The sequence below is a fragment of the Martes martes genome (genome assembly GCF_963455335.1).
Source record: "Martes martes genome assembly, chromosome: 7".
Lineage (NCBI taxonomy): Eukaryota > Metazoa > Chordata > Mammalia > Carnivora > Mustelidae > Martes > Martes martes.
Genome location: NC_137894.1, coordinates 47,581,962 through 47,606,419, shown reverse-complemented (window position 1 = coordinate 47,606,419; position 24,458 = coordinate 47,581,962). Strand labels below are relative to the sequence as shown.

Genomic DNA, 24,458 nt, shown 5'->3' with positions numbered 1-24,458 from the left:
TCTGAAAAAAAAGGTTTTATTCTTTGACTAGGATGAGAAAACAAAACAAAAACTTTACTTACAGCTTAGAGCATGTTATTATTTGAGTAAAAAAAGAGAGAGAGAGAGTAATTTCCAAAACCATTTATTTCATTTGGCTCACCTCTCCTTGTGCCATTTCCCCACCTTGTGAGGAGAACATTCTGCATTATCAGCTGTTCAACTGAACTGCACTGAGCTGATGTTGCCTCATAAGTTCAAAGTCGAACCTATTTAATATGGAGCATATTTAAAAGCACCATGTGGAAAATGAGCTCCAATCTCCTGCTCTTTGAAGAAAACCTCCTAATAGCAAAGGCGCTGGTGCCATTAAATGTTCAGCTCCACAGTGGGCAACAAATTCTGTGGTAAAACTCAGTCTTGTAGATAAGGACAAAAATCTTCACCATTTCAAAGCCCAGGGCGCTCATTCAGGTAAGCAGCTGACTCTCGATTTTGGCTCAGATGATGATCTCTGGGTGCTGAGATCGGGCCCAGCGTCACACTCCACACTTAGCATGGAGTCTGCTAGAGATTCTCTCCTTCTCCCTCTCCCTTTGGCCCTCCCCTAACTCACAGGCTCTCTGTTTCTTAAATAAATAAATTTAAAATTTCAAAAACCCACAAAGTATTTTTTACATTCTTATTCACACTCAGGTACACTAACATTCTAATAAATGGCATTCCTTTTTGATATCAGGAAAAAGGTAGTATTTGCAAAGCTTCCTCAGCAGGACCTCAAGAGATGACAAAAAAAAATCATCTTAAACCACCAGAAGTAAAGAGACTTGGGCGGGGGTGTGAAATGATGTGGGACCACGTCCAGGCCTTCCCATTCATTGGCAACACGACCTCTAACTGAATCTGTCCTCTGAGGGCCTCAGTCTCCCTATCTATAAAATGCATCAGCTGGACAAGACTTCTAAGGCTCCCTTTCAACTCTACTTGAGTAACTGTACGATTTTAGAGGCAATCTCCAGGTTATGTATACTACGACAAAGCTAATCATATCCCAATTTACAAGGTACTACAGAGGTCAAGGAGTATTTTCCCTCATGGTACCCAACATGTAAAAAGGCACACAATGGTCAAGTATACCAAAGGGAATACTTACACTCCACTAAAACACAAGGTCTCCACCATAATGGGAGGCATTACGTTAAATTCATCCCATACTCTTCTGGCAATGTGCAAAAATGGTATAAAGGCAGAGAATGGGCAAAATGAAGAAAATTATTCTTGTTAATACTGTGCTCCACTCACACAAGGCTCTCAGTATCAAGGAACCAGGTGTAATAAATCCTGTACTAGACACGGGATTTAGCAGAAAAAATTATGAATCCATTTACAAAAGCAAGATGTACTGCTGAGTTTCTTAATGAAAGGTCACCCAAAAGCCGAGGTTAGCATTAAAATAACCCCTCCTATAACTGGGTCTCAGTGATAGATAAAGCTTCTGGTGAATCAATAACCACGGCCCAGCACTGCTGTTTGGTGCTGAAAGGAAATGAAGCCGGCACTGCCAGACAACGAACACAAAAAGACAGAAGGAGAAAAACGACACACCATCTTTAATTTTCCCAGAAAATGAGAGGGGGAAACAAGAACATCAACAGAAACGTAAACTATATTAAGGGAATATTTAACAGCGTCCTTTAAATAATTAGCAATGATCAGGTATTTAGTTTTCAGAATATGTAGGTTGGGTGTACTTTTTTTTTTTTCTAATAAAGCATTTCAGATTCTAATTAAAAAAATACTTTATGAAGGAATTAAAAAGATACAATAGTGTCAGAGGAAAAGCCATGATCCCAGAAGTGGAATATTCTAACAACATAACTTACAAGAAACTACGCTATAAAAACAGATTGTTGATTAACACAAACTCATAACAAAACGCAGAGAGCGATCACAATGGTGCTGTAATAACACTTGGCTGCTGGATTCTCTCAATACATTAAATATCTCCTTGGAGACCAAATTACTTTACATTTTCTTAAAAGACAATTTATTATAGCTTTGTTTTCTTCTCATTATCTCTTAAAAATATATCTAATGAAGAAAAGAATACAACTTCTAAATAACTTACATAAAACGGTACTAATGTGTGACAACAGACTTTGGTTTAATATGTTGGTTATTATTTAACATCACACGACAACTTATTGTCATGACAAATCCTTCCTACAATGCGATACTCCACGTGTCACATGTATCAAAAACCACTGTATGCCCTTGTTATGGCACACATAAAATTAACAGCCTAAGGCTGCTAGCAATTTAAATAATTGATAAGTTTTCAATTAAAAAGGCAACATTTTCAGGTCTAATACGAGAATCTATTTAAATTACTGATAAAAACTTATGCTTCTGTTGGCCCAAAGCCAGAAAATGCTTGCATTCAAGGGGGAAAAAAGTAATTCTGCAAGTTCCAACTCAGACATTGCACATCTTCTTCCCAATTTTATGCAGAGACCAGGCTGTTTATTCATTTAACCTTTGTAATCAACGGAAAAGAATGATTATGGGATTTCCAGTTAAAGTGTCTCTAGTTTTGCTTTCCCTATATGGATTTTAAAGAAATAATAAGGGGACTGTAAATTTACTAAATCTGCAGAAACTAATGAGAAACTCAGCTGCTTTTTACAGTAAATACAGGGTTACCTGTTATCAGTATCTCATTATCTTCCCCACCCACCACCCAGATCCTGGATTCAAAAAGTTTCCAGTCAAAATAAACCTAAAAAATAAAGACCATGCAGGTTTTTCATAACAGATCAGCAACTGAAGGCTATCGACCAAAATCTATTGTGAGATTAAGTCCAAATGGTTCTCCTTATGGCAAAACTGGAACCCAGCAGAATTTTAATCAAAAGAACTAAGACAGATCAGGGGTGCCTAGGTGGCTCAGTCAGATAGGCATCTACCTTTGGCTCAGGTCATGGTCCCAGGGTCCTGGGATACAGCCCTGCTTGGTGGGGTGCCCCCCCCTTGCTCAACAGGGAGCCTGCTTCTTCCTCTCCCTCTGCCCCTCCCCCCATCCCACTCATGCTCTCTCTCTCTCAAATAAATAAAATAAAATGAAAATTTTAAAAAAAGAACCAAGACCGATCACAATGACATCCAACTAATTTTATGTGTGCTTTTCGAGAGTTTCCCCTACTCTTTACGTTTTAAGTGTTTTTTCAGAGACTGACTCTACATAAACAAAGGGTATATGACAGTAGGACCATCTCAACAGTAAAAGAGAAAAAATAAATCCATTTAGGCTCTAAATGACTTAAAGCTTGTTATCTCTCTCAGGGATATTTGCACTTAAAAAGATTTGCTCAAACATTCAGAATCAGAGTGATCGCAATCAGTTAAAATTCTTTGAGGACTTCAGGTTCCCATCTATAAATATTTAAGTGAGTTAATGAGAAAGCCTGGACCTGATCAGCCAGACCACAATGCATGGACCACTGCCAATTCATAGTAAAGGCTTCACCATCCATTGCAAATTGATAAAAGTAAAGAATACCAATTCACTATGTGGTACACATAGTGTGAAACTAATATAACATTATACATCGATTGTACTTAAAAATGAGGGGGAGGGGCACCTGGGTGGCTCAGTGGGTTAAAGCCTCTGCCTTCGGCTCGGGTCATGATCTCAGGGTCCTGGGATCGAGCCCCACGTCGGGCTCCCTGCTCAGCAGGGAGCCTGCTTTCCTCTCTCTCTGCCTGCCTCTCTGCCTACTTGCGATCTCTGTCTGTCAAATTTAAAAAAAAAAAAAAAAAAAGAGGGGGAAAAAAGAATGTAGTGAGTTTTACATAAAACTAAATTTACTCACTTTATTTTTTTTTTTTTATTTTTAAGTAGTTTTCACACCCAACCTGGGGCTTGAACCCACAACCCCAAGATCAAGAGTTGCACACTACACTGACTGAGCCAGCCAGGTACTCCTAAATCTACTCACTCTAATGGTCACCTTTACGTTTGAGATTATGTACTGCCTATCATTTTTAATCTTTAAATGACTCTCACTGTTTTTCTTTGTTAGTAAAATAATGGTTAACAGTAGCTAATTTTTATTATTTATTTATTTTATTAACGTGTGTATTTGGCAAAAATAATATGTTACAATGCCTATATCCTCTGATCTAAAAGTGAAAATTGATTAATTCATGAAATACACAGATTTGGGGATCAATGAGCTAGAAGATTTCTTTTCAGACTAAAAAGTGGCCCTATCGAAATCTCAGAATTTCAGTTTAAAGACAATTACATAACTCTTAATGTATTTTCCTACAACACAAAAATAAACAATACATTTGAGAAAATAAGCATAAATCACAAGGAATATATACTACAGATATCTCAACTAAGGTACTACACACACACAAATCATCCAGAATGTAATAATGGTGACACATAGACAGTTCCCCACTAATGTGCAAGGAGGTAGACGGGAGAGAAAGAGCATAAAACACCCTTTATAGCCCCAGCTTTCACATCAGGAGAGGCTGAACTTTAACTCCACGCTCACACTCACACTAGCCCTAAGACCTTGGCATATCTCCTAGCCACTGCTTCCTCATCTAAAACATGGGAATGATAATATCTACCTCAACAAGTGATTATTAAAACCATAGAAAATCAAATACCTTTTGTATCTTTTATATATATATATATATATATATATATGGCACTTAGAAACGGAAATGATTATTATCACTATGATGGCATGCATAACATTTCTCAAAAAGGACAATTTGTCAGAACTTCCCAAAAGCACGTTTTTGAAAGCACACCTTTGTGTATGGCTATGTCAGAGACATGACAAAAGTACCAGAACGTCAGTAACATACTTTCCACAGCAGATGTGTGCTGAAAAACCAGAACCCATCTGTGTGTGTATGTGTGTCTTCTAAAAATAAGCATGTCACATTCCCAGGAGAGTTAGCCAATCTATCAATACTAGTGCTAGGCCTTTCAGCAGACAATTCTCCTCTGCCTTTCAAGGTACTGATGAGCCCTGCTCTAAATTCTCAGTGCACAAAGACTCTCAAATAAGTTAATGGGAAGTCAATGGGAAATTGACTTTTCCTACTCTGTGCTGGTCTGAATGCAATGCTCTGTTAATCATGCCATCCTTCTTGTTCTCTTTCCTCCTACCCTAAATTAAAACTATTGGCGGAAAACCTTACAGATATTTCACAGTCTTCATTACAATGAAACAGTATTCTGGTGGAAGTTGAGGTCCATCAAAAACCTACAACCTCGGGACACCTGGGTGGCTCAGTGGGTTAAAGCCTCTGCCTTTGGCTCAGGTCATGATCCCAGGGTCCTGGGATCGAGCCCCGCGTCGAGCTCTCCGCTCTGCAGCGAGCCTGCTTCCCCCCACTCTCTGTCTGCTTCTCTACCTACTCGTGCTCTCTGTCTGTCAAATAAATAAATTAAAAACAAAAAACAAACAAACAAAAAAAACCCCTACAACCTCACTGTTGGCTAGGAACGGAGTCTCCTGGACAAGCAAGGGCCCTGATAACCATCATTTCCACCCTTATACCACTTTGCCTTTGTCTAGAACTTTTAACTTTGCAAAGGTCTCTCACATCTATTATCCCATTTGATCATACAATGACCCTGAGCAGTAGAAAGGACAAGTATTATTACCCATAATTGACAGATGTGGCAGCGGTAGCTAGAAAGGTTAAGTGCTCTGCCTAAGGCCAGCAAGCCAGAGAGCCGTGGTCCGATCTGAGTCCAGTGCCCTGGCACTCTCTCTACCCCGCCACTAGAAAAGGTTTTGTAAACAGATTACAAACTCGAATAGAAGAAAATAAAATGAGTAAGAGGAAATAACACAATAAGAGGCCAGCACAAATCAGGGCTCAGGGAAGCTGCACCTCCTCATCATAGTTGGACTTGTCAGGCTTAGTATTAAAGTTTTAGGCGTGTACCCTTTTGTCTTCTCTCGTTTATCTACTTCAGTCCCATACAAAGGCTAAGGCAAATTTCCACTGAAACTTGCAACACAAAAGAAAAGTCATTTCAGGATATATTCAAATCCCTCTGATTCAGTAAGTAACCCTGTGGTTCATTTCAGGGTGGAGAAAAAGGGGGGTGGTTAGTGCATAAAATAATGGCGAGTACATTTTTAAATCGTGTATCCATACTGAGCCTGCAGCTACATTTAACTACAGTCTGTTTGGAAGGGTGAAAGAGATCTCCAGTTGAAAGTAGATTTTGAAAAATTTTTTAGAGCCCAGGGGTTCATTTTTAATGAGCCGTTACTTTAAGTACTGCATAAAAAATACAGGAAATTGATAGTCCATTTAGTCTGCACCATACCTAATGCAAAAGTCATTAAGATGCATTATTCTTAATGTTCATGATATGATCAGTAAGTGTCTTTTGAAAAGAACGCCCTTAACTTTAACATGTAAGGAAATCCTTAAAACCCTTATGCATCCTACAGAAGAATGTTATGGTAGCTGTGATTTACTTTTACATCTTCACCGTGCAAGAAAAAGTGCCCATGATTACATCAACACATTATAATATGACATTTACGTTGTCACCTTGTAATGTGACAATTTTATGACAACTTACATAGGACAGCATGGCCTTCATTTCTTCATCGCTCCTCACTGTAATTCGGTCACCATCCTCATCTTCATCTGTTTCAAAGGCAACACAGTGCAAGTGGTGAGATTTGCAGTGTTTAAATGCACAAAACCACATCAGCTGGGAACGTAACACAACTGCTTTTCACAACGTGAGAGCCAAATCTTCAACACCATGTTTTTGAGGATGTTGAGGTTATCGGTTTGTTTCGCTGGGGTTTTTTGTTGTTCAGAATATGAGCAGTCTCGATAAAGAGCCAGAAACTTCCGGGACAGCTAAGAATTAAAATACTGCTTACGTCAAGCTTGACTTGTATCTAGGTTAACGTGTCACTGGAGTGTGAATAAACAGGTTTGGTGTGAAGAATGTTACACACTGAAGGAGGCCAGTCTTGTTCTACCATGAGTGCTTTCCTTCTTTCTCACACAGCACCCTGTCCCTTTTCTGTCCGGTCTTCCTCTCTCCCCGGCAAGCTCTCATGTGACAGTGGCGTGATAAAAATGGCCCATGTGTATTGAACATGACTACACACAAAGCACCATGATTCGTGCTTCAGACACCACGCCTCCTTAAAAATTGTGCAAGGATCCTATGATGTGGACAGTGTGACTGGATTACTACCATCCCCTTTCCACAGAAGAACAGGGAGCTTCTAGAAGGTTAACTTGCAAAGCAACTCTTAACACAGTTAACCCCATAACCCATTCTATCCGGTAGGTCGCTTGCTCTTTCCGAACAGTTCAGTTTCTGTGGGGTACTCTGACTATAACAAGCTTCAAATGGCTATCCATGCGATTTTGAAAAAATATGATAGTCTCAAAATTGGAGGATAATTAGACTTTACAAAATACACAAGGAGAACCCGTACATTTGAATAACTGCATCATCCCAAGCAGCCCACATCCAGAAACTTATTTCCATGATGCTGTTCCTGTTCAAAATAGTTTTGAAATACCTCTTTGAAAACTGCTTTAAGAACCCAAAGACAGACCACGTGAAAATATCAGATCTTTTTTTTTTTTTAATTTTTTTTGTAAGTAAACGTTACACCCAAAGTGGGGCTCGAACCAACAATGCAGAGATCAAGAGTCACATGTTCTATCAGCTGAGCCAGCCAGGTGATGACCCTATCAGATCTCATTTTTAACCCAAAACGAACTGCTTGCCTGGTCACTCACCCGTGCTATCTGCCAGGTATGACCTGGAATGACTTTTGTCTATTTCTAAATATTTAGTTAGCTCTTTCATCACTCTAAAAATAAAGATCTGTCAACAAAACAGCCTATGTGATAGGTTCTAAATATATGGCTGAAAGAAAAATACCAAAAGCATTTTGAGCATTTTGTAGCATTGTTGGAAGAATGCTCCAACAATGTTCCCAGGGGCAACTTGGAAGGGGCAGGCTCCCTCTCAGCTGGTGCAGCTCTGATGTACTTGTTAAACAGCCAGTGTTGTTATATATATATATATATATATATATATATATATATATATATATATATTGGTTGGTTGGTTGGTTGGTTTTGGTCACTCTTGAGTATCTAGTTGCTAGAAGCAGACAAATCTCAGGTCATGCAGAGAACAAGCTTACATGACATGCTCTAGGGACTCTTACTGAAATATACTCTTACTGAAAATACAGGGGGAGTTCAGTCCAGCTCGTGGCTCTTCGCCCACCACATCCCAGCGGCCCTCCCTCCCATCCAGCTGCAGTTCTGAAGATATTCCCCTGCTCAGTGGCCAGGCCATGGAAACCCTAGGAGGGAGCTTGTATTCTCTCCTAATTAGCCCATTGCAGAGCAAAATGCTACTTCCTTTTTCTCCCAGCAGCCAATAGCAATCTATCTGACAGCATGATAGAAACTAGCAGTCGAGCCAACCCTTCTCAGTGATCAAGCCAACTGCTTTCATTGGGGTTTCTCTCCAAAGCATTTGTTCCTGGATCCTGGATCGTGGTTCACTCCCAAAGAGTTCCTGAACTCAATGCAAATCAGTATCATCAAGTCACACCATTTAAATAGCTATATAAGTAAGAGCTGTCCAGAGTCACTACTGTACTATTCTACTAAGAGCTGCTTGCTCTCAGTATAAAAGGCACATAGGGGTCATTTCCCGTAACAAAGACAGCAGAGGCCTAAGAATATTACATATATAAGAAACTATATAGGAATTTAGCTCCTTCTTTCTTTCTTAGGTGTAGACACTATAAAGCTAAATTGGAGAAGAAAAAGAAACGCCATTCTAGTTTTTGAAACAAAGGGGAGCTCCTACATAAGTTCTAGAAACCAGTATTTTCAAGGCTAAGTCAAAAATGTTTTCTTACAAATGCAGGAAACAAAGAAAAAACTGATACAGTATAAAGAGATGTAATGTTACATATTGCCACACATGAAAACACTTCACATTTTTGTTTTAAAAGCAAGTCAAATTCTCCGTTTAGATGTGGGCTACAAGGATTTGTTCTTGATGAAGTCCTGAACTTGGTAAAATTTCCAGCCTGAATAAAGCAGCTTTTTGTAACTCTCATTTCTACACCAGAACTAGCTACAGAGACAGTGGCTAAAGGAATTGTTTATATTCAAATTTGAATATATACAAGACCTCAAAAAGGTACTATTCACAAGGGGTGAAGAAAGGTTTGGAGTTTAATAAAACAGGTGAAAACTCTATTTAGAATTTATCAAGAGGGGCACCTGGGTGGCTCAGTGGGTTAAGGCCTCTGCCTTCAGCTTGGGTCATGATCTCAGGGTCCTGGGATCGAGCCCCGCATTGGGCTCTCTGCTCAGCAGGGAGCCTGCTTCCCCCTCTCTCTGCCTGCCTCTCTGCCTACTTGTGATCTCTGTCTGTCAAATAAATAAATAAAATCTTAAAAAAAAAATTGTGAAGAGAGGGCACAGATTCCAGAAAAATCATTTAATTCATAGTCTCTCTCCATCAGGAATAACACAACAATAAGAAGAGTTCTCGGGGCGCCTGGGTGGCTCAGTGGGTTAAAGCCGCTGCCTTCGGCTCAGGTCATGATCCCAGCGTCCTGGGATCGAGCCCCGCATCGGGCTCTCTGCTCAGCAGGGAGCCTGCTTCCTCCCTTCTCTCTCTGCTTGCCTCTCTGCCTACTTGTGATCTGTCTGTCAAATAAATAAAATTAAAAAAAAAAAAAAAAAAAAAAGATGGGGATGTTTTCCCTTAAAAAAAAAAAAAAAAAAAAAAAAAAAAAAAAGAAGAGTTCTCTAAGCTCTCAAAGCCAGAGCTTGAACCTTTATGGTTTCTTAAAACAGAAGATTCTGGAATTCCATGAAATCTTTGAGTGATTATTTCAGGAAAAAAAAATAAATAAATAAAACAAAACAAAAAACCTGTGAGGGAAGTCAGCTACCAGAATTTCTTGCATAGCAGTTCCATGAAAAGGAGTTACGAAACACTATAAGGACACTTGGCTTTAAGTGGACAGAAAACTGAGGCCAAAAGGCCCAAATACCCAACCTCGGGGTAAAGTGTTGGTGCTGTTCCATAAGGCGTCTGACTCCGAGGGAAAGATTTCGGTTAACTTGAAGGAGGCATTCTAATAAAGCCTGGGGATAAAATCAGACTTACATGATACAGTGATTAATGGTTCTTATGGATTATTAAGGGACTCCATTTTATATAGGTATTGGTTTTCTTTGCAAATTGCTCTTTGGGGGACTGAGAGACTTTTCACTATTTGTGATCAGTAGTTTTAATGAAGACTCCTGTTCTTGTCAAAGAGGAAACTGAGTTGGAAAAGTAATCCCACCTATGAGATTGATGATTCCGGCCAAAATACAAAACCCAAGCTATCTATCCCTGTGATGGCAGTCAAACCATTTACTTGCCTTGACACTTAAGTGAGAATACACTTGTCTGTAAAGACAATAAATTCCAAAGACATCCAGATGGCCAACAGACACATGAAAAATGCCCACCGTCACTCATCATCAGGGAAATGCAAATCAAAACCATGATGTGTTATCTCCTCACACCTGTTAGAAAGGCTATCATCAAAAAGACAAGAGACACCAACTGTTGGCAAGGATGTAGAGAAAATGGAGCCCTTGTGCACTACTGGTGGGAATGTAAATTGGTGCAGCCACTGTGGAAAACAGTACGGAGGTTCTTCAAAAAAATTAAAATAGAACTATCATGTGACCTAGCAACTCTATTTCTGGGCATCTATCCAAAGGAAACCAAATCACTCTAAGTTAAAGAGATACATGAACCTCTGTGTTCATTGCAGTATTATGCAAAATAGTCAAGATATGGAAACTACTTAGGTGTCTACCAACAGATGAATGACTAAAGATATGGTATACATATACAATGGAATATTACTTGGCCATGAAAAAGAAAGACACATGCCATTTGCAACAACTTAGATGAACCCTGTGGAGGGCATTATGCTAAGTAAAGTAAGTTAGAAAAAGTCAAATACTGTATGATACTGCTTATATGTGAAATTTTAAAAAGCCAAACTTAAGGGCACCTGGGTGGTGCAGTTGGCTAGGTGTCTGACTCTTGGTTTTGGCTAAGGTTGTGATCTCAGGGTCATGAGATCAAGCCCTGCATAAGGCTCTATACTCAGTGCACAGAATCTGCTCAGGACTCTCTCTCTCTCTCTCTCTCCCCATCTGCCCCTTCCCCTTCTAAAATAAATAAATTTTTTTTTTTAAGCTAAACTTAGAGAAAGGGAGTGTGAATATCAGGGGCTGGCGCAAGGGCAAATGGGGAGCTTTTGCCAAAGGGTATGAATTTCTAGTTATAAGTATAACAAGGTCTGGGGATCTAATGTAGAGCATGGTGATTATAACTAATAACACTGTAACATACTTTTTAAAAGATTTATTTATTTGTCTGAGAGAGAGAGGTTGCATTCGAGGGCAGAGAGTCTTAAGCAGACTCTGTGCTGAGCATGGAGCCCTTTGAGGGAGCTCAATCCCATGATCCCGAAATACGATCTGAGCTGAAACCAAGACTGGACACTTAAAGGCCTGCGCTACACAGGCACCCAACACTATGACATATATCTGAATGCTGCTGAGAGTAAATCTTAAATATTCTGACCACAAAAAAGAAATGGCAATTCTGTAACAGGATAGAGATGTTAGCTAATGCTATGGTGGAAATCAGTTTGGAATATATAAGTGTATCAAGTCAGCAGGTTGTATACCTCAAATTTATACAATGTTATATGTCAATTATATATCAATAAAGCTGTAAAAAAATATTTTAAAATAAAGACAAAGGGGGGCACCTGGGTGGCTCAGTCGGTTGAGCATCCAAAGCCCGGTTTCAGCTCGGGTCATGATCCCAGGGTCGTGGGATCAGGCCCCAAGTCGTCCATACTCAGTGGGGAGTCTGGCTGAGATTCTCTCCCTCCCCCTCTGCCTCTCCCTCGACTCACTGGTGCTCTCCCTTCCTCTCTCTCAAATACGTAAATAATCTTTAAAATAAAGACAATGAATTGACAGGTATTAGAAATATTGAAGGACAAAGTAGGAAGACATACCAAGCAATTTGGTGTAACAATAATTTAAAATAGTTCTCTGTTGAAAGCTGGACACACACAGCCCTTCCAGCTGACTCTGGCTATTTGCCTATCAAATGCTTAGCTATAATATGAACACTAAATGGAACTGCAGATCATAAAAACTTACTAAAGTGGCACAAAGAATTTCAAGGTTATAAATATGTTGTTGAAGAACACTAGAAAGTAGTGGTACTAAGTAAAGAGAAGTAGAGAAAATAATTTGAACTTTTTGTCTTATACATAGAGGTTCTTTACCATCTGACCAAAAAAGCATTACTAGATATGACCAAGACAGGGGGGGTCGGTGTATGCAATAGATCTGATACACTGGTTTACAATGAGAATTCCAGACTTCTCTAGTTGCCTGGAGCACAGTAATATGATTTTCCAGCACATTAGGGAAGCAAAAGTAGAACCAGAAAGTCTATGTACTGGCTGGATTTTGTTAATGTCACTTAAAATGGAGGAAAAAATCCTAGCAAGATACCAAATAGAGTGCAGCAGATGGTAAACAAATATTATGAAGCAATCTTCACAAAATCTGCAGTGTGTCACAAATATACAAAATGGCAGAGTTTGGGAAAAGAGAATCATAACAGGCCATATGTTGTTAGCAATTTTATTTGAAGCAACATGCAATCCAAAAGAGAAACCAAGAGGAGGAACATAAAGGCCCAATAGAGGAGAGGCAGCCTCAGGTAAGGGGCGGTCAGAATGGCAAGCACAGTGCCTATCAGGTAAACAGCAGGCAACCTGGCAGACGCCACGGAGCTCTCAGCCACAGAGCACCCACCACAGTGACAGGGCTCAAATGGGCTTTCAGGAGAAACAACCCAGCTTCTGCAAAGAGCAACAGAAAGTTAAGGCAATATATTATATGTCATTTGTCACATTCCTGCAGTGCTAGGCGAGTCAATTAGAACTACAGCAAAGGCATTCTCCCAAGACAAGAGGAAAGAAATGCAAACACAACTGTGGAGGTTAGAAAGACATTCAACAAGAAATTATCAGAAAGGTTGTCAAGTTTATAGAGCCCTTCTCAGGTATGACATCTAAGATCTGGACAGGACCAGAAGTCTCAGTTTCTATGGCCAAATCTTCTCGGCCATGAATTTTAATTTTGCTCTGTGTCCCTGCCTCCTGTTTCCTTCTCTACGTCTTTGCTCCCTTCTTCTCTCCAACAAATATGCCGATAGCCACAATAGCAGCCTTGCCCTCCTGAAGCTTACGCTCCAGCTAAGACAGACTGAAGGGGATGAGGAGGTGAGCAGCACAGGTATCTGGGGAAAGGTGTTCCAGGCAGAAGGAACAGCTAATGCAAAGGCTTTGGAGTAGAATACTCGGTATGTTCAAGAGACTGAGAGAAAGGCAGAGTAGCTAGCACAGCATGAGAGCTGGGAGAGAAAGAGAGGAGTTCAGAGAAGCAGCGCTGTGGCAGAATTGGGGGCAGATGAGAAAAGGCAGGACCTCGGAGGGCATTTTAAGGACTTGGCTTTTACTCCTGAGTAAGATGGAAACTGGAGGGTGCTGAGTGTTGTGATCTCACTTCTAAAGGATCACTGGCTGCTACGTGCAGAACAGGCTGTTTGGAGGCAAAAGCAGAAACAGGGAGACCAGTTAGGGGAAACCACTGTCCTAGCCCAGGTGAGAGATGATGGTGGCCTAAACCAAGCTGACATTCTGAGCAGTCATCATATGCGGGATATATTTTAAAGCCAGAGCTAATGGGATTTTCTGATGGATGAGATATAGGGTTTGAAGGCTTGTCCTTCATTCCTTCAACTATCCATCCACTGCATTCCAGAAACATACTGAGTGTCTACTATGTGCCAGGTACTACGACAGGGTTTCTAGAGACTCAACAATGAGCAGTATTATCTAGTGCCCTCGAGGAACAACTAGCCTGGTACTTGAATGAGGACTTGAACTTCTTAATTCGCATGCAAAATAACAAGACTACTAATAAAGCTACTATTCTCCTAAGACTAAAAGGGATCTGGACTTTGTACATGGATGATACTGCAAACCAAAATTTGAATAAATTAAAACTCTCTTCAAATAGTCTCAATATCTAGGATGCATAAATAACTCATAACCTGTTAAATAATTTTTAGACTGTGTACTATTGTGAGTTAAATTTTTTTTATTAAACTACTTGGTTTTACTTATAAGCAACCACTTATCTTTTACACATACTATAGTTTAAGAAAATGAAATTTCATTTTTTCCAAATAGTTTATGATTTCCAAATATTTTATAATTAAGACTTTTCTCCAAAGCAAAAAGGGGTTCTCACCCAACTATTCTTAATGACACTACCTTTGCTGTTTGAACATGAAGGGTATATCCTACAGGTATTTCTCCAGTAATCAGCTATAGTGATTTTCTATGCTGTAAGAATTTAAAACTTATGGGCGCCTGGGTGGCTGAATCAGTTAAGCATCTGCCTTCAACTCAGGTCATGATCTCAGGGTCCTGGGATCGAGCCCCACATCTCACTCCCTGCTCAGCGGGGAACCTGCTTCTCCCTCTCCCCTCTGCCTGCCGCTCCCCCTGCTTATGCTCTCTCTCCGTCAAATAAATAAATAAAATCTTAAAAAAAAAAAAAGAATTTACAACTTACATAATTTGCAATTTTGCTTTAAATGGTCATATTATGCCAAATTTAAAATGATGAACTGGGGGCACATGTCTGACTCAGCTGGTGGATCGTGCAACTCTTGATCTTGGGGTTATGAGTTCAAGCCCCACACTAGGTATAAAGAGTACTTAAAAATAAAATTAAAAAAAAAATGATGAGCTGGTTTTAAAATTTCCTCCCAAAATAATCTTCCAGAAATTCATAAAACAACTAAAATGAGAAGTGCAAAATGATCATGGTTGAAGAAAGATAAAGATAAAGATTTATCCTACAACCATATCTTATGAACCAAAACTCAGAGGCACAGCTTGACAAGTGTAAAGATACTTATGAAGGCTACAGACCAAAATACGTGAAGTCGGAGTACCATGGGAAGGTGGGGCCACATGGTATTTATAGGTGTAAATCAGCACTTGTCTACATAGACTTACAATGCATCTTTCAAATCACCAGTAAGAATTTACCACCCAGTGCCACCAGCCCAACAGTCACTTTGCTGCAGTCACCTGTGTAGAGATAATCCAAGGAGAGGAGCCCATGTAACAGATCCAGGAAACTCATTAGTGGGCACAGCTGATTTGTATCGCCTCGTGTGTTGGTGCACTCATTAATCTGTTAATGAAACTGTGGAAATCAGCAGGGGGTCTCTGGGCCTATAAGAATGTCAAGCTCCTACAGCATATGTAGGGCCCACACATGCAAACATACAGGCCTTTTATGATAACGGAATTTAGCTTTGTCTCAGGAGTGTTCTCACATCCGGGAAAAGACAAATTATTCAATAACTGGTACGGAGTCAACTGTCTATGTGCTTGAATAAAGTTGGATTCCCCACCTGACCCCTCCTTTCATCAAAACAGACTGGAGGAGCGCCTGGGTGGCTCAGTGGGTTAAAAAGCCTCTGCCTTCGGCTCGGGTCATGATTCAGGGTCCTGGGATCGAGCCCCGTGTCGGGCTCTCTGCTCAGTGGGGAGCCTGCTTCCTCCTCTCTCTCTGCTTGCCTCTCTGACTACGTGTGATCTCCGTCTGTCAAATAAATAAATAAAATCTTAAAAAAAAAAAAAAACCAACAGACTGGAGATGGTACAAAAATGTAAAATCTTCGGACATTTGTATTAAAAATGCAGGCTCTTTTCAGGGGGGAAAAACCCACATTAATACACATATGAATGTATGTTTTTATATACATAGCTAATGTGTGTGTGCTTAACCCTATTAAAGTATAGCAAAAAAGAATACAGATGAATGTTTTTTCAATATCTGGAATGCAGAAGATCTTCCTAAGAATGACATAAATGCAGAAGTCACAAAGGGCAATATGAAAAATCTGATCATGTAAAAACTTCAACCTTCTCCATGGAAAAAAAAAGAAGAGGGGAAAAAGACCAAACCAAGTTGAAAAGAAAGCAGTAAACTAGACAAAAATAGCTCTAACATGTAAGACAAAGCCCCAATTTTCTCAATATTGGAAAGCCCTTAAATCAATTCAAAACCTACAATCTACAAGAAAAATGGGCAAAGGTGACAAAATGGTTCACAGAAATGAAATACGTATGACCCAAAGAGCAGTGGAAAGATACTTAAGCTCACTTATAACTGATACAAAATAAAACAACACCATAGTAATCTCCTCTACCCTTCAAACTGACATTGACTAGGAAGTTCGCTAATAAAAAATATACCCAGACTTGGTGAGGGTAGGGAGAAATGGGCATTCTCAAATATTGTTGGTGGGACTGTAAATTGGTTCTACCCTTAGAGAGCAACATGGTAATAGCTATTAAAATGTAAAACAGGGGTACTCTTTGTCTCAGTAGTTCCAACTCCTGGGAATTGATCCTACAAATATATTTCCACAACGTGGAAAGATATAAGGCAATACCATTGACTGCAGCATTTTTTCTAATACTAAAAAACTGCTAACAACTTAAGACTGGTCTATCAGTTGGTCAAATAAATTAAGCCACAGCCATAAAATTAGGTATAATGTAGTCATCCGAAGGACTGAAGTTGATTTGTGCACACTGATGTTCGAAAGAGGTCCTACAGACACCCTAAGTGGGGGCAGGGGAAATTAGTTGCCATATAGTGTGTATTACATCCAGAGAAAACTTTCATAAGGATACTAAAGAAACTGCTAAATGGTGAACTGGGAAAATGGGGACTTTTAGTTTTCCTTTCATTTTTACACTGTTTAAACTCTTTTTTAAAATCATCTATACCTTCTTAATTAAAAAAGAAATCAAACACTAGATATTGGAAGGTATTGTTATTTGCACTCTAATTATAAGGCGAAAGGACCTAAAAGGGGTCCTTTTTAGGACCTAAAAGGTTTAGGGCCATCGGTCTAAGAGGTGAATTCAGCACAAATGGGTCTGCCTCCCCTCTTCCAGCCTAACTCCCCTCAGAAACACTATTCCCAGGAACAGAAACAGGAAAGAAGAGAGTGACTGTAGACCCTCTGCCCCCTCAGGACAGAGGGCCTAGTCAAGTGTGGGAATCTGAATTAGGGGCCTGACTGGTCCACCACCAGCCAGTTTATATCCCTTGCCTAAGCAACAGCACAAATAATCCAAAAACAGCAAATGATTTACTTGGCTTTAGGTCACATTAATTTTAAAATTCTCATCTGAATATGGACACACAACATTCCATTTTATTCAACAAGGGTGTTCCCACAAGGCACTAAGCTAAGCACTAAGAAGAGAACAAGAGGGAAATAAAACATGGTACCTGCCAAGTCATTCAAAATCTAGTGAGGAAAGGAAATACGCACACAGCTCATGTGAAGGTGGGCCCAATGGGTTACCTGCTCTAGCAAAGGTGGGGAGAGATTAACCCCATCTGGGTGGGGTCAGAGGCTCCGCCAATAGACGGCACTTCTCAGAAATGAAGAATCTGTACGATTACCTTCCCCCCTCCTTTCCACTTATCAACTCATTTCCCTGGTAAATTTGACAACACCCTTTCTCTTACTGCTTAATTCATCACTATATACAACACCATCTCTTGCAAAAGAAACCAACTTGTGTTACATACACTTTTCAATATTAAACATATTACCATAAATACATCTTTGATCAAAGTTTTATTTATCTGGGAGTTGTTCCATCATAGCTATACACCACTGACATAGCTCCTAAATGTCAGCAAATTAGCCTACAAACTACATCTTTCCAAGTATTTCCTCTACATAGACTCCACTTATTAGTTCAGATCTTTGGGTCAGAACACAAGGTCATCCTAGAGCAATCATGAAAAGAGCCAGGCTAGGATTTTAACCTAGGCTAAAGAAACAAAGGACTGTTACTATTTTATCTATGTTTTGGGGTTTTGTTTTTGGGTTTTGTTTTTGCCTAAAACTGGTCAAGACACAGATAGGTATAGAGCTGTTACCCTCCTTTCAGTAAAGAAGGAGCAACATCTCTAAGAACTTAAACATAGAAATTCAAATATTTTTTCTCTTAGTGTTAGGTATACTTTTCAGTATTAATTACATTACCCTAAATATTTCTTTGATTAAAGCTTTATTAATTCAAGAGTTGTTCCATAAGCCATGAAAACCCTTAAGTCATGTAAACTTCCAAGTCATGTAAACAATACTTAACACACTTCTTTTCTGCTACACTTATGAACAATCAGAGTAAGTGACTTCAAGAATGATTACAACACACAGAACAAGTATCAAAAGTGGCTGAGAGTGTATATATGCTCTGGAGTCCACATGAGAAAGTTCACTTCACCACTCACTAGACTGTGAGCAAGCTACTTAGTGGAGATGTCCTTTCCTCAACTAAAATGAAGCTAATAACCATATGAGACTCTTAATCATAGGAAATAAACTGAGGGTTGCTGGAGAGGAGGGAGGCAGGGGAATGGGATAACTGGGTGACAGGCATGAAGGAGGGCACTGGATGGAATGAGCATTGGGTATTCTATACAACTGACAAATCACTGAACTCTACCTCTAAAACTAATAAGACACTATATGTTAACTAACTTAATTTAAATAAAATAAAACTAAATTTAAAAAAAAACAGTCCTTCAAAGTACTTCATGGGGATCTTGTGAAGGTTAAATTAAATGAGATAACCATGGAATGTTCTTAGCACAGCACCTGGCAACAGGGACAGATGTTTACTATCAGCCTGTCCATGAAACCCTTGGCGCCACCAGAGACTTATTAAAAAGGGTCTGAAAAGCTTGCAACACTAATATGTAGCGCAGATACATGTACCATTTTTCAAAAGTAAATAGAGTCCAGGGTGGTTAATAAAATACTAATTATTTTAAGAGTTCTACACAAGTGACTTTTAAATACACGGAATGATTGTTGAAAATATTCAAATAATAGAGGAAATATAGAAAGAAAAAAGTGTGCTCATTTAGCCAACCATTCCCCATTCTAACCCTCAAGTCCACGCTCCAGAGGAAACCACTGCAAGGCACTGTGGGCAGACACTCTTCAGATCCTTGTCTCTCAATATAGACAAGAAGCGGGAGGTGGAGGGGTTAGCTATTTTACAAAATGGGCTCATACCATAACATACTATTTGTTTATTCAACAAAATATCGTGGAAATTTTTTCAGGCCAATGCACAAAACCCTAACTCATTCTCTTTAGCTGCTGTTCAGTTGGTTGCTGCTTCAGATAATGGGTAACTTATTAATCCACTATTCTAGGCATTCAGCTTTCCTCTAATTTTCTCCTATTAAAAATAATTGCACAGGGGCGCCTTGGTGGCTCAGTGGGTTAAAGCCTCTGCCTTCGGCTCAGGTCACGATCCCAGGGTCCTGGGATCCAGCCCTGCATCGGGCTCTCTGCTGGGCGGGGAGCCTGCTTCCTCCTCTCTCTCCGCCTGTCTCTCTGCCTACTTGTGATTTCTGTCTGTCAAATAAATAAATAAAATCTCTAAAAAATTAAAAAAAAAATTGCACAAGGATAGTTTGTTTGAAGGGTATTCAACACCGGGGCAAGTATTTCTGCTGAACAGCTTCCTAGATGTGAAGCTGCTGAAGCCAAGGTTTTGCACATTTTGTATTTCAGTAGTAAGTATTATCAAATTGTCCTCCAAAAAGAACATCGATGAAAGAGAGGACACTGTACTCACTGTCATTAACCATCTGCTAAAAATCAAGAACAAGTATACCATAATGTGGAGAAACCATACATCTTCTCACGGAAAAGTGGCCCTCACCTTCAAAAGAAAAGACGGGAACCACAGCTAAAAATCCTACCCTATCCCTCTCCACACCAGAGCCCCTTTCTATGAACTAAACTCTCATCTTAACATTCCCAGAACCTAACACCCCCTGCAATGACCTGGCTCGTGTCAAAACTAGTTTTCTACTCCATCCTGCCCTTCCCAATCCCCAAGCCAACTGTGGGGTAGGGATGGGTAGTAAGGAAGAGGGACTCAAGACCTGAAGGGCTCCTGTCATCATGTACCGGCCAGGCCAAGCCCCACTGAAACAGAATCATTCCAAGCAATGCTCACCTAAAAGCTCTATTCTGTTGCTGTTTTAAAGCAGCAATGGATTACAATCTCTTAATCAATAATCACTGGCCTACAGGTAGTTTACACGTTTCATTTTGTCCCACAATATTATTACAGTGAGGAGCAAGAGCAGATAAAGGTCATGTTGGTAATTAAAGCTATATTATAGAAATATGCACACCCAAGATATGATTAAATAAGAAAATATTACTCAGTTCAGTATCATCATTAAACTTGCATTAATTTATAAATATTTAAATGTACCATATGATGATCATAAATAATCCGTTTTTGTCAGTTTCTAAAGTCATGCAACCCATAAACCCTTTGAAAAATTACTGCAGAAAGAAACAGTCAAGAAAGTATACGAGCCAGACTTACATTCAAATGCTGTGGTTGTTGCTTCAGGCAGAACCTGGCCTATCACATCCTAAACAAAGAAAGAATAAAGAAACACAATTAGCCATCTTCTTTATTGCTAACATGTGGCAAATCCTAGAGGAAATATGAGAACCTGAAAAATATTTTTGAAATGTTGGCATAAACTATAAAAACATTAGTTCACAATCACACTTAGCCCAGCAATGTAAGCCCAGAGTTTACATCTCTATTTGGGGGTGAGTTGGGGGGAGGCAGATCTTTACCAAATCTACTCTGTATTAATATCATAATCTTTCGCTCTTGATTCAACAGCATATACACACTATTTGTGCATTTAAAACACACACACACACACACACAGTTTGTTCTTGGAAAGCTGTGGAATATACTACCAATAGAAAGGTGTTTAGGAGTCAGACTAGCCTGGGTTTGAATCTCAGCTCTGTACTTAACCAGCTGTGTGACTGTTAATGAATAACTTAACCTCTCTGAGTCTCTATTTGATTATGTTCCAATACGGGTCTAGTAATACTCACAGGGGTAATGCAAGAATTAACTTAAACATGTTAAACTAGCACACTGTAGACAACAAATGTAGTTTCTGACACGTAACTAGCAACCTCTCGCCTTGTATTCATTGTGCAAAGAGTTAAGAAAAATAAGTTTCTGGGGCGCCTGGGTGGCTCAGTGGGTTAAAGCCTCTGCCTTCGGCTCGGGTCATGATGCCAGAGTCCTGGGATCGAGCCCCGCATCGGGCTCTCTGCTCAGCAGCGAGCCTGCTTCCTCCTCTCTCTCTCTGCCTGCCTCTCTGCTACTTGTGATCTCTGTCTGTCAAATAAATAAATAAAATCTTAAAAAAAAAAAAAGGAAAAATAAGTTTCCGTGATGTATTACTCCAATGATGATATTAACCTATAATGCCACATGTGATACAAACAATTTTTATCAGCCTTTATTCTTATGCACTGGAAAACATACATTTAATGACACCGGAATAGAGTGAATCTAGCCTACAAAAAAATTTTGTCTAAGGTACATAATCTGATATCAATGTTTAAATGAACGCATAAAGCTGCAATCTCGAAAATCAGTCTACAGAGACAGCTTAGTTAAAGAGGCATGGAACATCTTCAAGAAATAGCCAGTTCTGGGAAAAGTGACCTTCCATTACGTCCAGCCTAACCCAAATGATCAGCAAACCTCGCCACTCTTGGGGAGCTCTGCCACAACGTCCGTCCTGGGCTCTGCCAGGAACTGGCACCAGGCAGCCAGCTGACAAAGCTGCCTGCAGTAGTTCTCAGCAGGGAGCCCACAGCCCTTCCAAGCAGGGCACTGAGCAGAGTGGCGGCTGCAACTTCCTTCTAAAGGCAGTTCTTCAGAAGCTTTTGCTGCAGTGGAAATTTGCATAATAGCCTTGCCTCTACAGTGCCTTTTTTTTTTTTCCCTGAAAAATAAATCTGTGCATATAAAATTGATCAAAGAGAACTATCTGAGGCAGTCCTCGCTCATTAGAGCCAAAGGAGATGAATTTTTTTTCCTTCTGACTCTAGTCTTAGCCAATGAAACATCAACTCTGGGGAAGTATTTCTAAAAAATTTTAGTGTTAAAGAGATTCTGCACACTTATAGGTAGAAAGTATTTATTGACAAGTAAATGGAAACTGTAGAGCGAGTATGGAATAAAGATTACAGGCAGCTAGTGTAAAGCTTGAGTATGTGGAGGAGAGCCAAAGTGCTAAGGCTGGACTGTGGCTCTGCCATTCACTAGCGGAGTGACTGAGTCTCTCTGTGCCTCCGTTTTCTTCTGTGTAAACTTAGATCGTGATTGTACGTACCTCAGAGGTCTAAATGAGTTCATATCTATAAATGCTTAAAAGAGTGTCTAGCATAGGGGAAGTGCTACATGAGTGTCTGTTAAATATGACAAGTCACTATTACTGGAACACTACAAAGCCTACCTCACAACGAAACCCTAAATTTCAGCACCCAAGGACTGGTGGATGGTCACTCATTCACTTACATCCTCCTTCCACAGCATTTACTGAGGGCCTAAGCTGGGGGACTCCACCCCTAATGCTCCAAGTTGAGGTTACCTCTGGTTACTTCAAGGGAACCTGACCATCTCAATCTGGAGACATGAACGCTATAGTAACAGCAGACTAATTCAGGATACTTCCTACTTATGAATAGCAGAACCCATCAAACAGCAAATTTCTAATAACTAGCTGAAAACCTCGCCTGGCAGCAATGGTGTCCTTTGCCCATCAACATAAATAAGGAGCCCCACAGCTTTTACACCTAATGCGGGGAAAAGGAGAAAGAAAAAGCAAATTTGCTTGAGAGAATCATGAGAATCATGTGAACACAACCAACCACCTTGTTTTGTTAAAGCAAATAAAGTGGGGCTTATGATGCCAAAGGGCTAAAAAGCTTCAAAATTAGGTAATACCTACTGGTCATTTCTAAGCAGGGCACATTTCAAAATTTTATGTATATTTTCCAGTTATATTTTAAGTTACTTATCCCCCCTCCCAAAAAACCCATCTTAGTCTCAACATAACATTTACCTAAAGAAGTTTCCAAAAGAAAACTTAAGTTTAAATATCTTAATGGTGATTTCTTTTTTTTTTTAAGATTTTATTTATTTATTTGACAGAGAGAGATCACAAGCAGGCGGGGGAGGGGGAGGAGCAGGCTCCCTGCTGAGCAGAGAGCCCAATGCGGGACTCAATCCCAGGACCCTGAGATCATGACCTGAGCTGAAGGTAGAGGCTTAACCCACTGAGCCACCCAGGCACCCCTATGGTGATCATTTCTTGATCCTTTTCTTCTCTGTGCTTTTAATAAATCCATCAACTATATGATGGATCAAAAGCATAATTAAGCATCTACAACATGCCTGGAGTAAAAAGATCACAAAAGCTGTAGGCTACAGAAGAGTAAGATTCAGGAAGATGCTGGTGTGGTCACAGAGATAAAGACAAACCTAAAAGAGTAACAAAACAGGGCACTCACAGTATGATAAGAGCCAAACAAAAGACATAAATAGCCAAGTATTTGCTAACTCAGGAGGCAGGGAAAAAATCAAAGGCTCAGTTTAGAGAAAAATTTCACAGATGAGGGGAAATCTGAGCTGGGATTTAGGAGACAGGATTCAAACAGCAAGAGGATTAAGAGGAACATTCTCTCCTCCCACTGCCTAGTTGAGATCTCCTGCACAATCTTACCAAAACTGGGGGCTGTCTCTACAAGAAACAAAACACAGAAAGCTGAAAAACAGATCACCAAATGTCTCTGCCCTCGGAGACCAGTAGGCCTACTTCACACCACAGCCAGCCCCTAATTATTCAGATGCAGGACAAAGCCCCAGAGAAGTGGAGTGACTTCTCAAAGGTCTCCCAGCTGCTTGATGGAGCTGTGACAAGAGCCCTCAACCACAACGCCACGTCCAAAACACGCTCAGGTACAAATGACTCGGGGACCACAGGCTGCTTCTGGCTTCTGTGGCTGGTGCAGCCCAAAACAAGCTGTGTGGCTTTAGCATGTTCCCCCTCTGGGGTTCATGCTCCTTCATTTGAAAACTGGAGTGAAGCATTATATTAGATAAAGGGGTTGCTTCCAGATTTCACTGGGCTTTAAATTTTAAGGGTCTAAGCCAAAGATGCTGAGATATCTGTTGGTTTTTTGCCAATTTCTTGAGGAAGAGATACGATGACCCTAGAGAAGAGATCACAGGTGTCCACCAGGATCCGGGCATGCAGTTCAC

The 24,458-nt window shown here is 40.0% G+C and overlaps 1 protein-coding gene across 9 annotated transcripts in view; it reads right to left on the bottom strand.

The window, feature by feature from the left end:
- Window positions 1–24,458, bottom strand: part of MAP2K5 (mitogen-activated protein kinase kinase 5) — a 258,142-nt gene that overhangs the window by 230,394 nt on the left and 3,290 nt on the right. For all 9 annotated transcript variants that reach the window (XM_080807862.1, XM_080807858.1, XM_080807865.1 and 6 more), the window contains exons 2-3: window positions 20,694–20,742; window positions 6,617–6,684 (exon numbers count right to left, since the gene is read on the bottom strand). In XM_080807862.1, coding sequence (XP_080663988.1) covers window positions 6,617–6,684; window positions 20,694–20,742 — 117 coding nt within the window. The remainder of the gene's footprint in view (window positions 1–6,616; window positions 6,685–20,693; window positions 20,743–24,458) is intronic.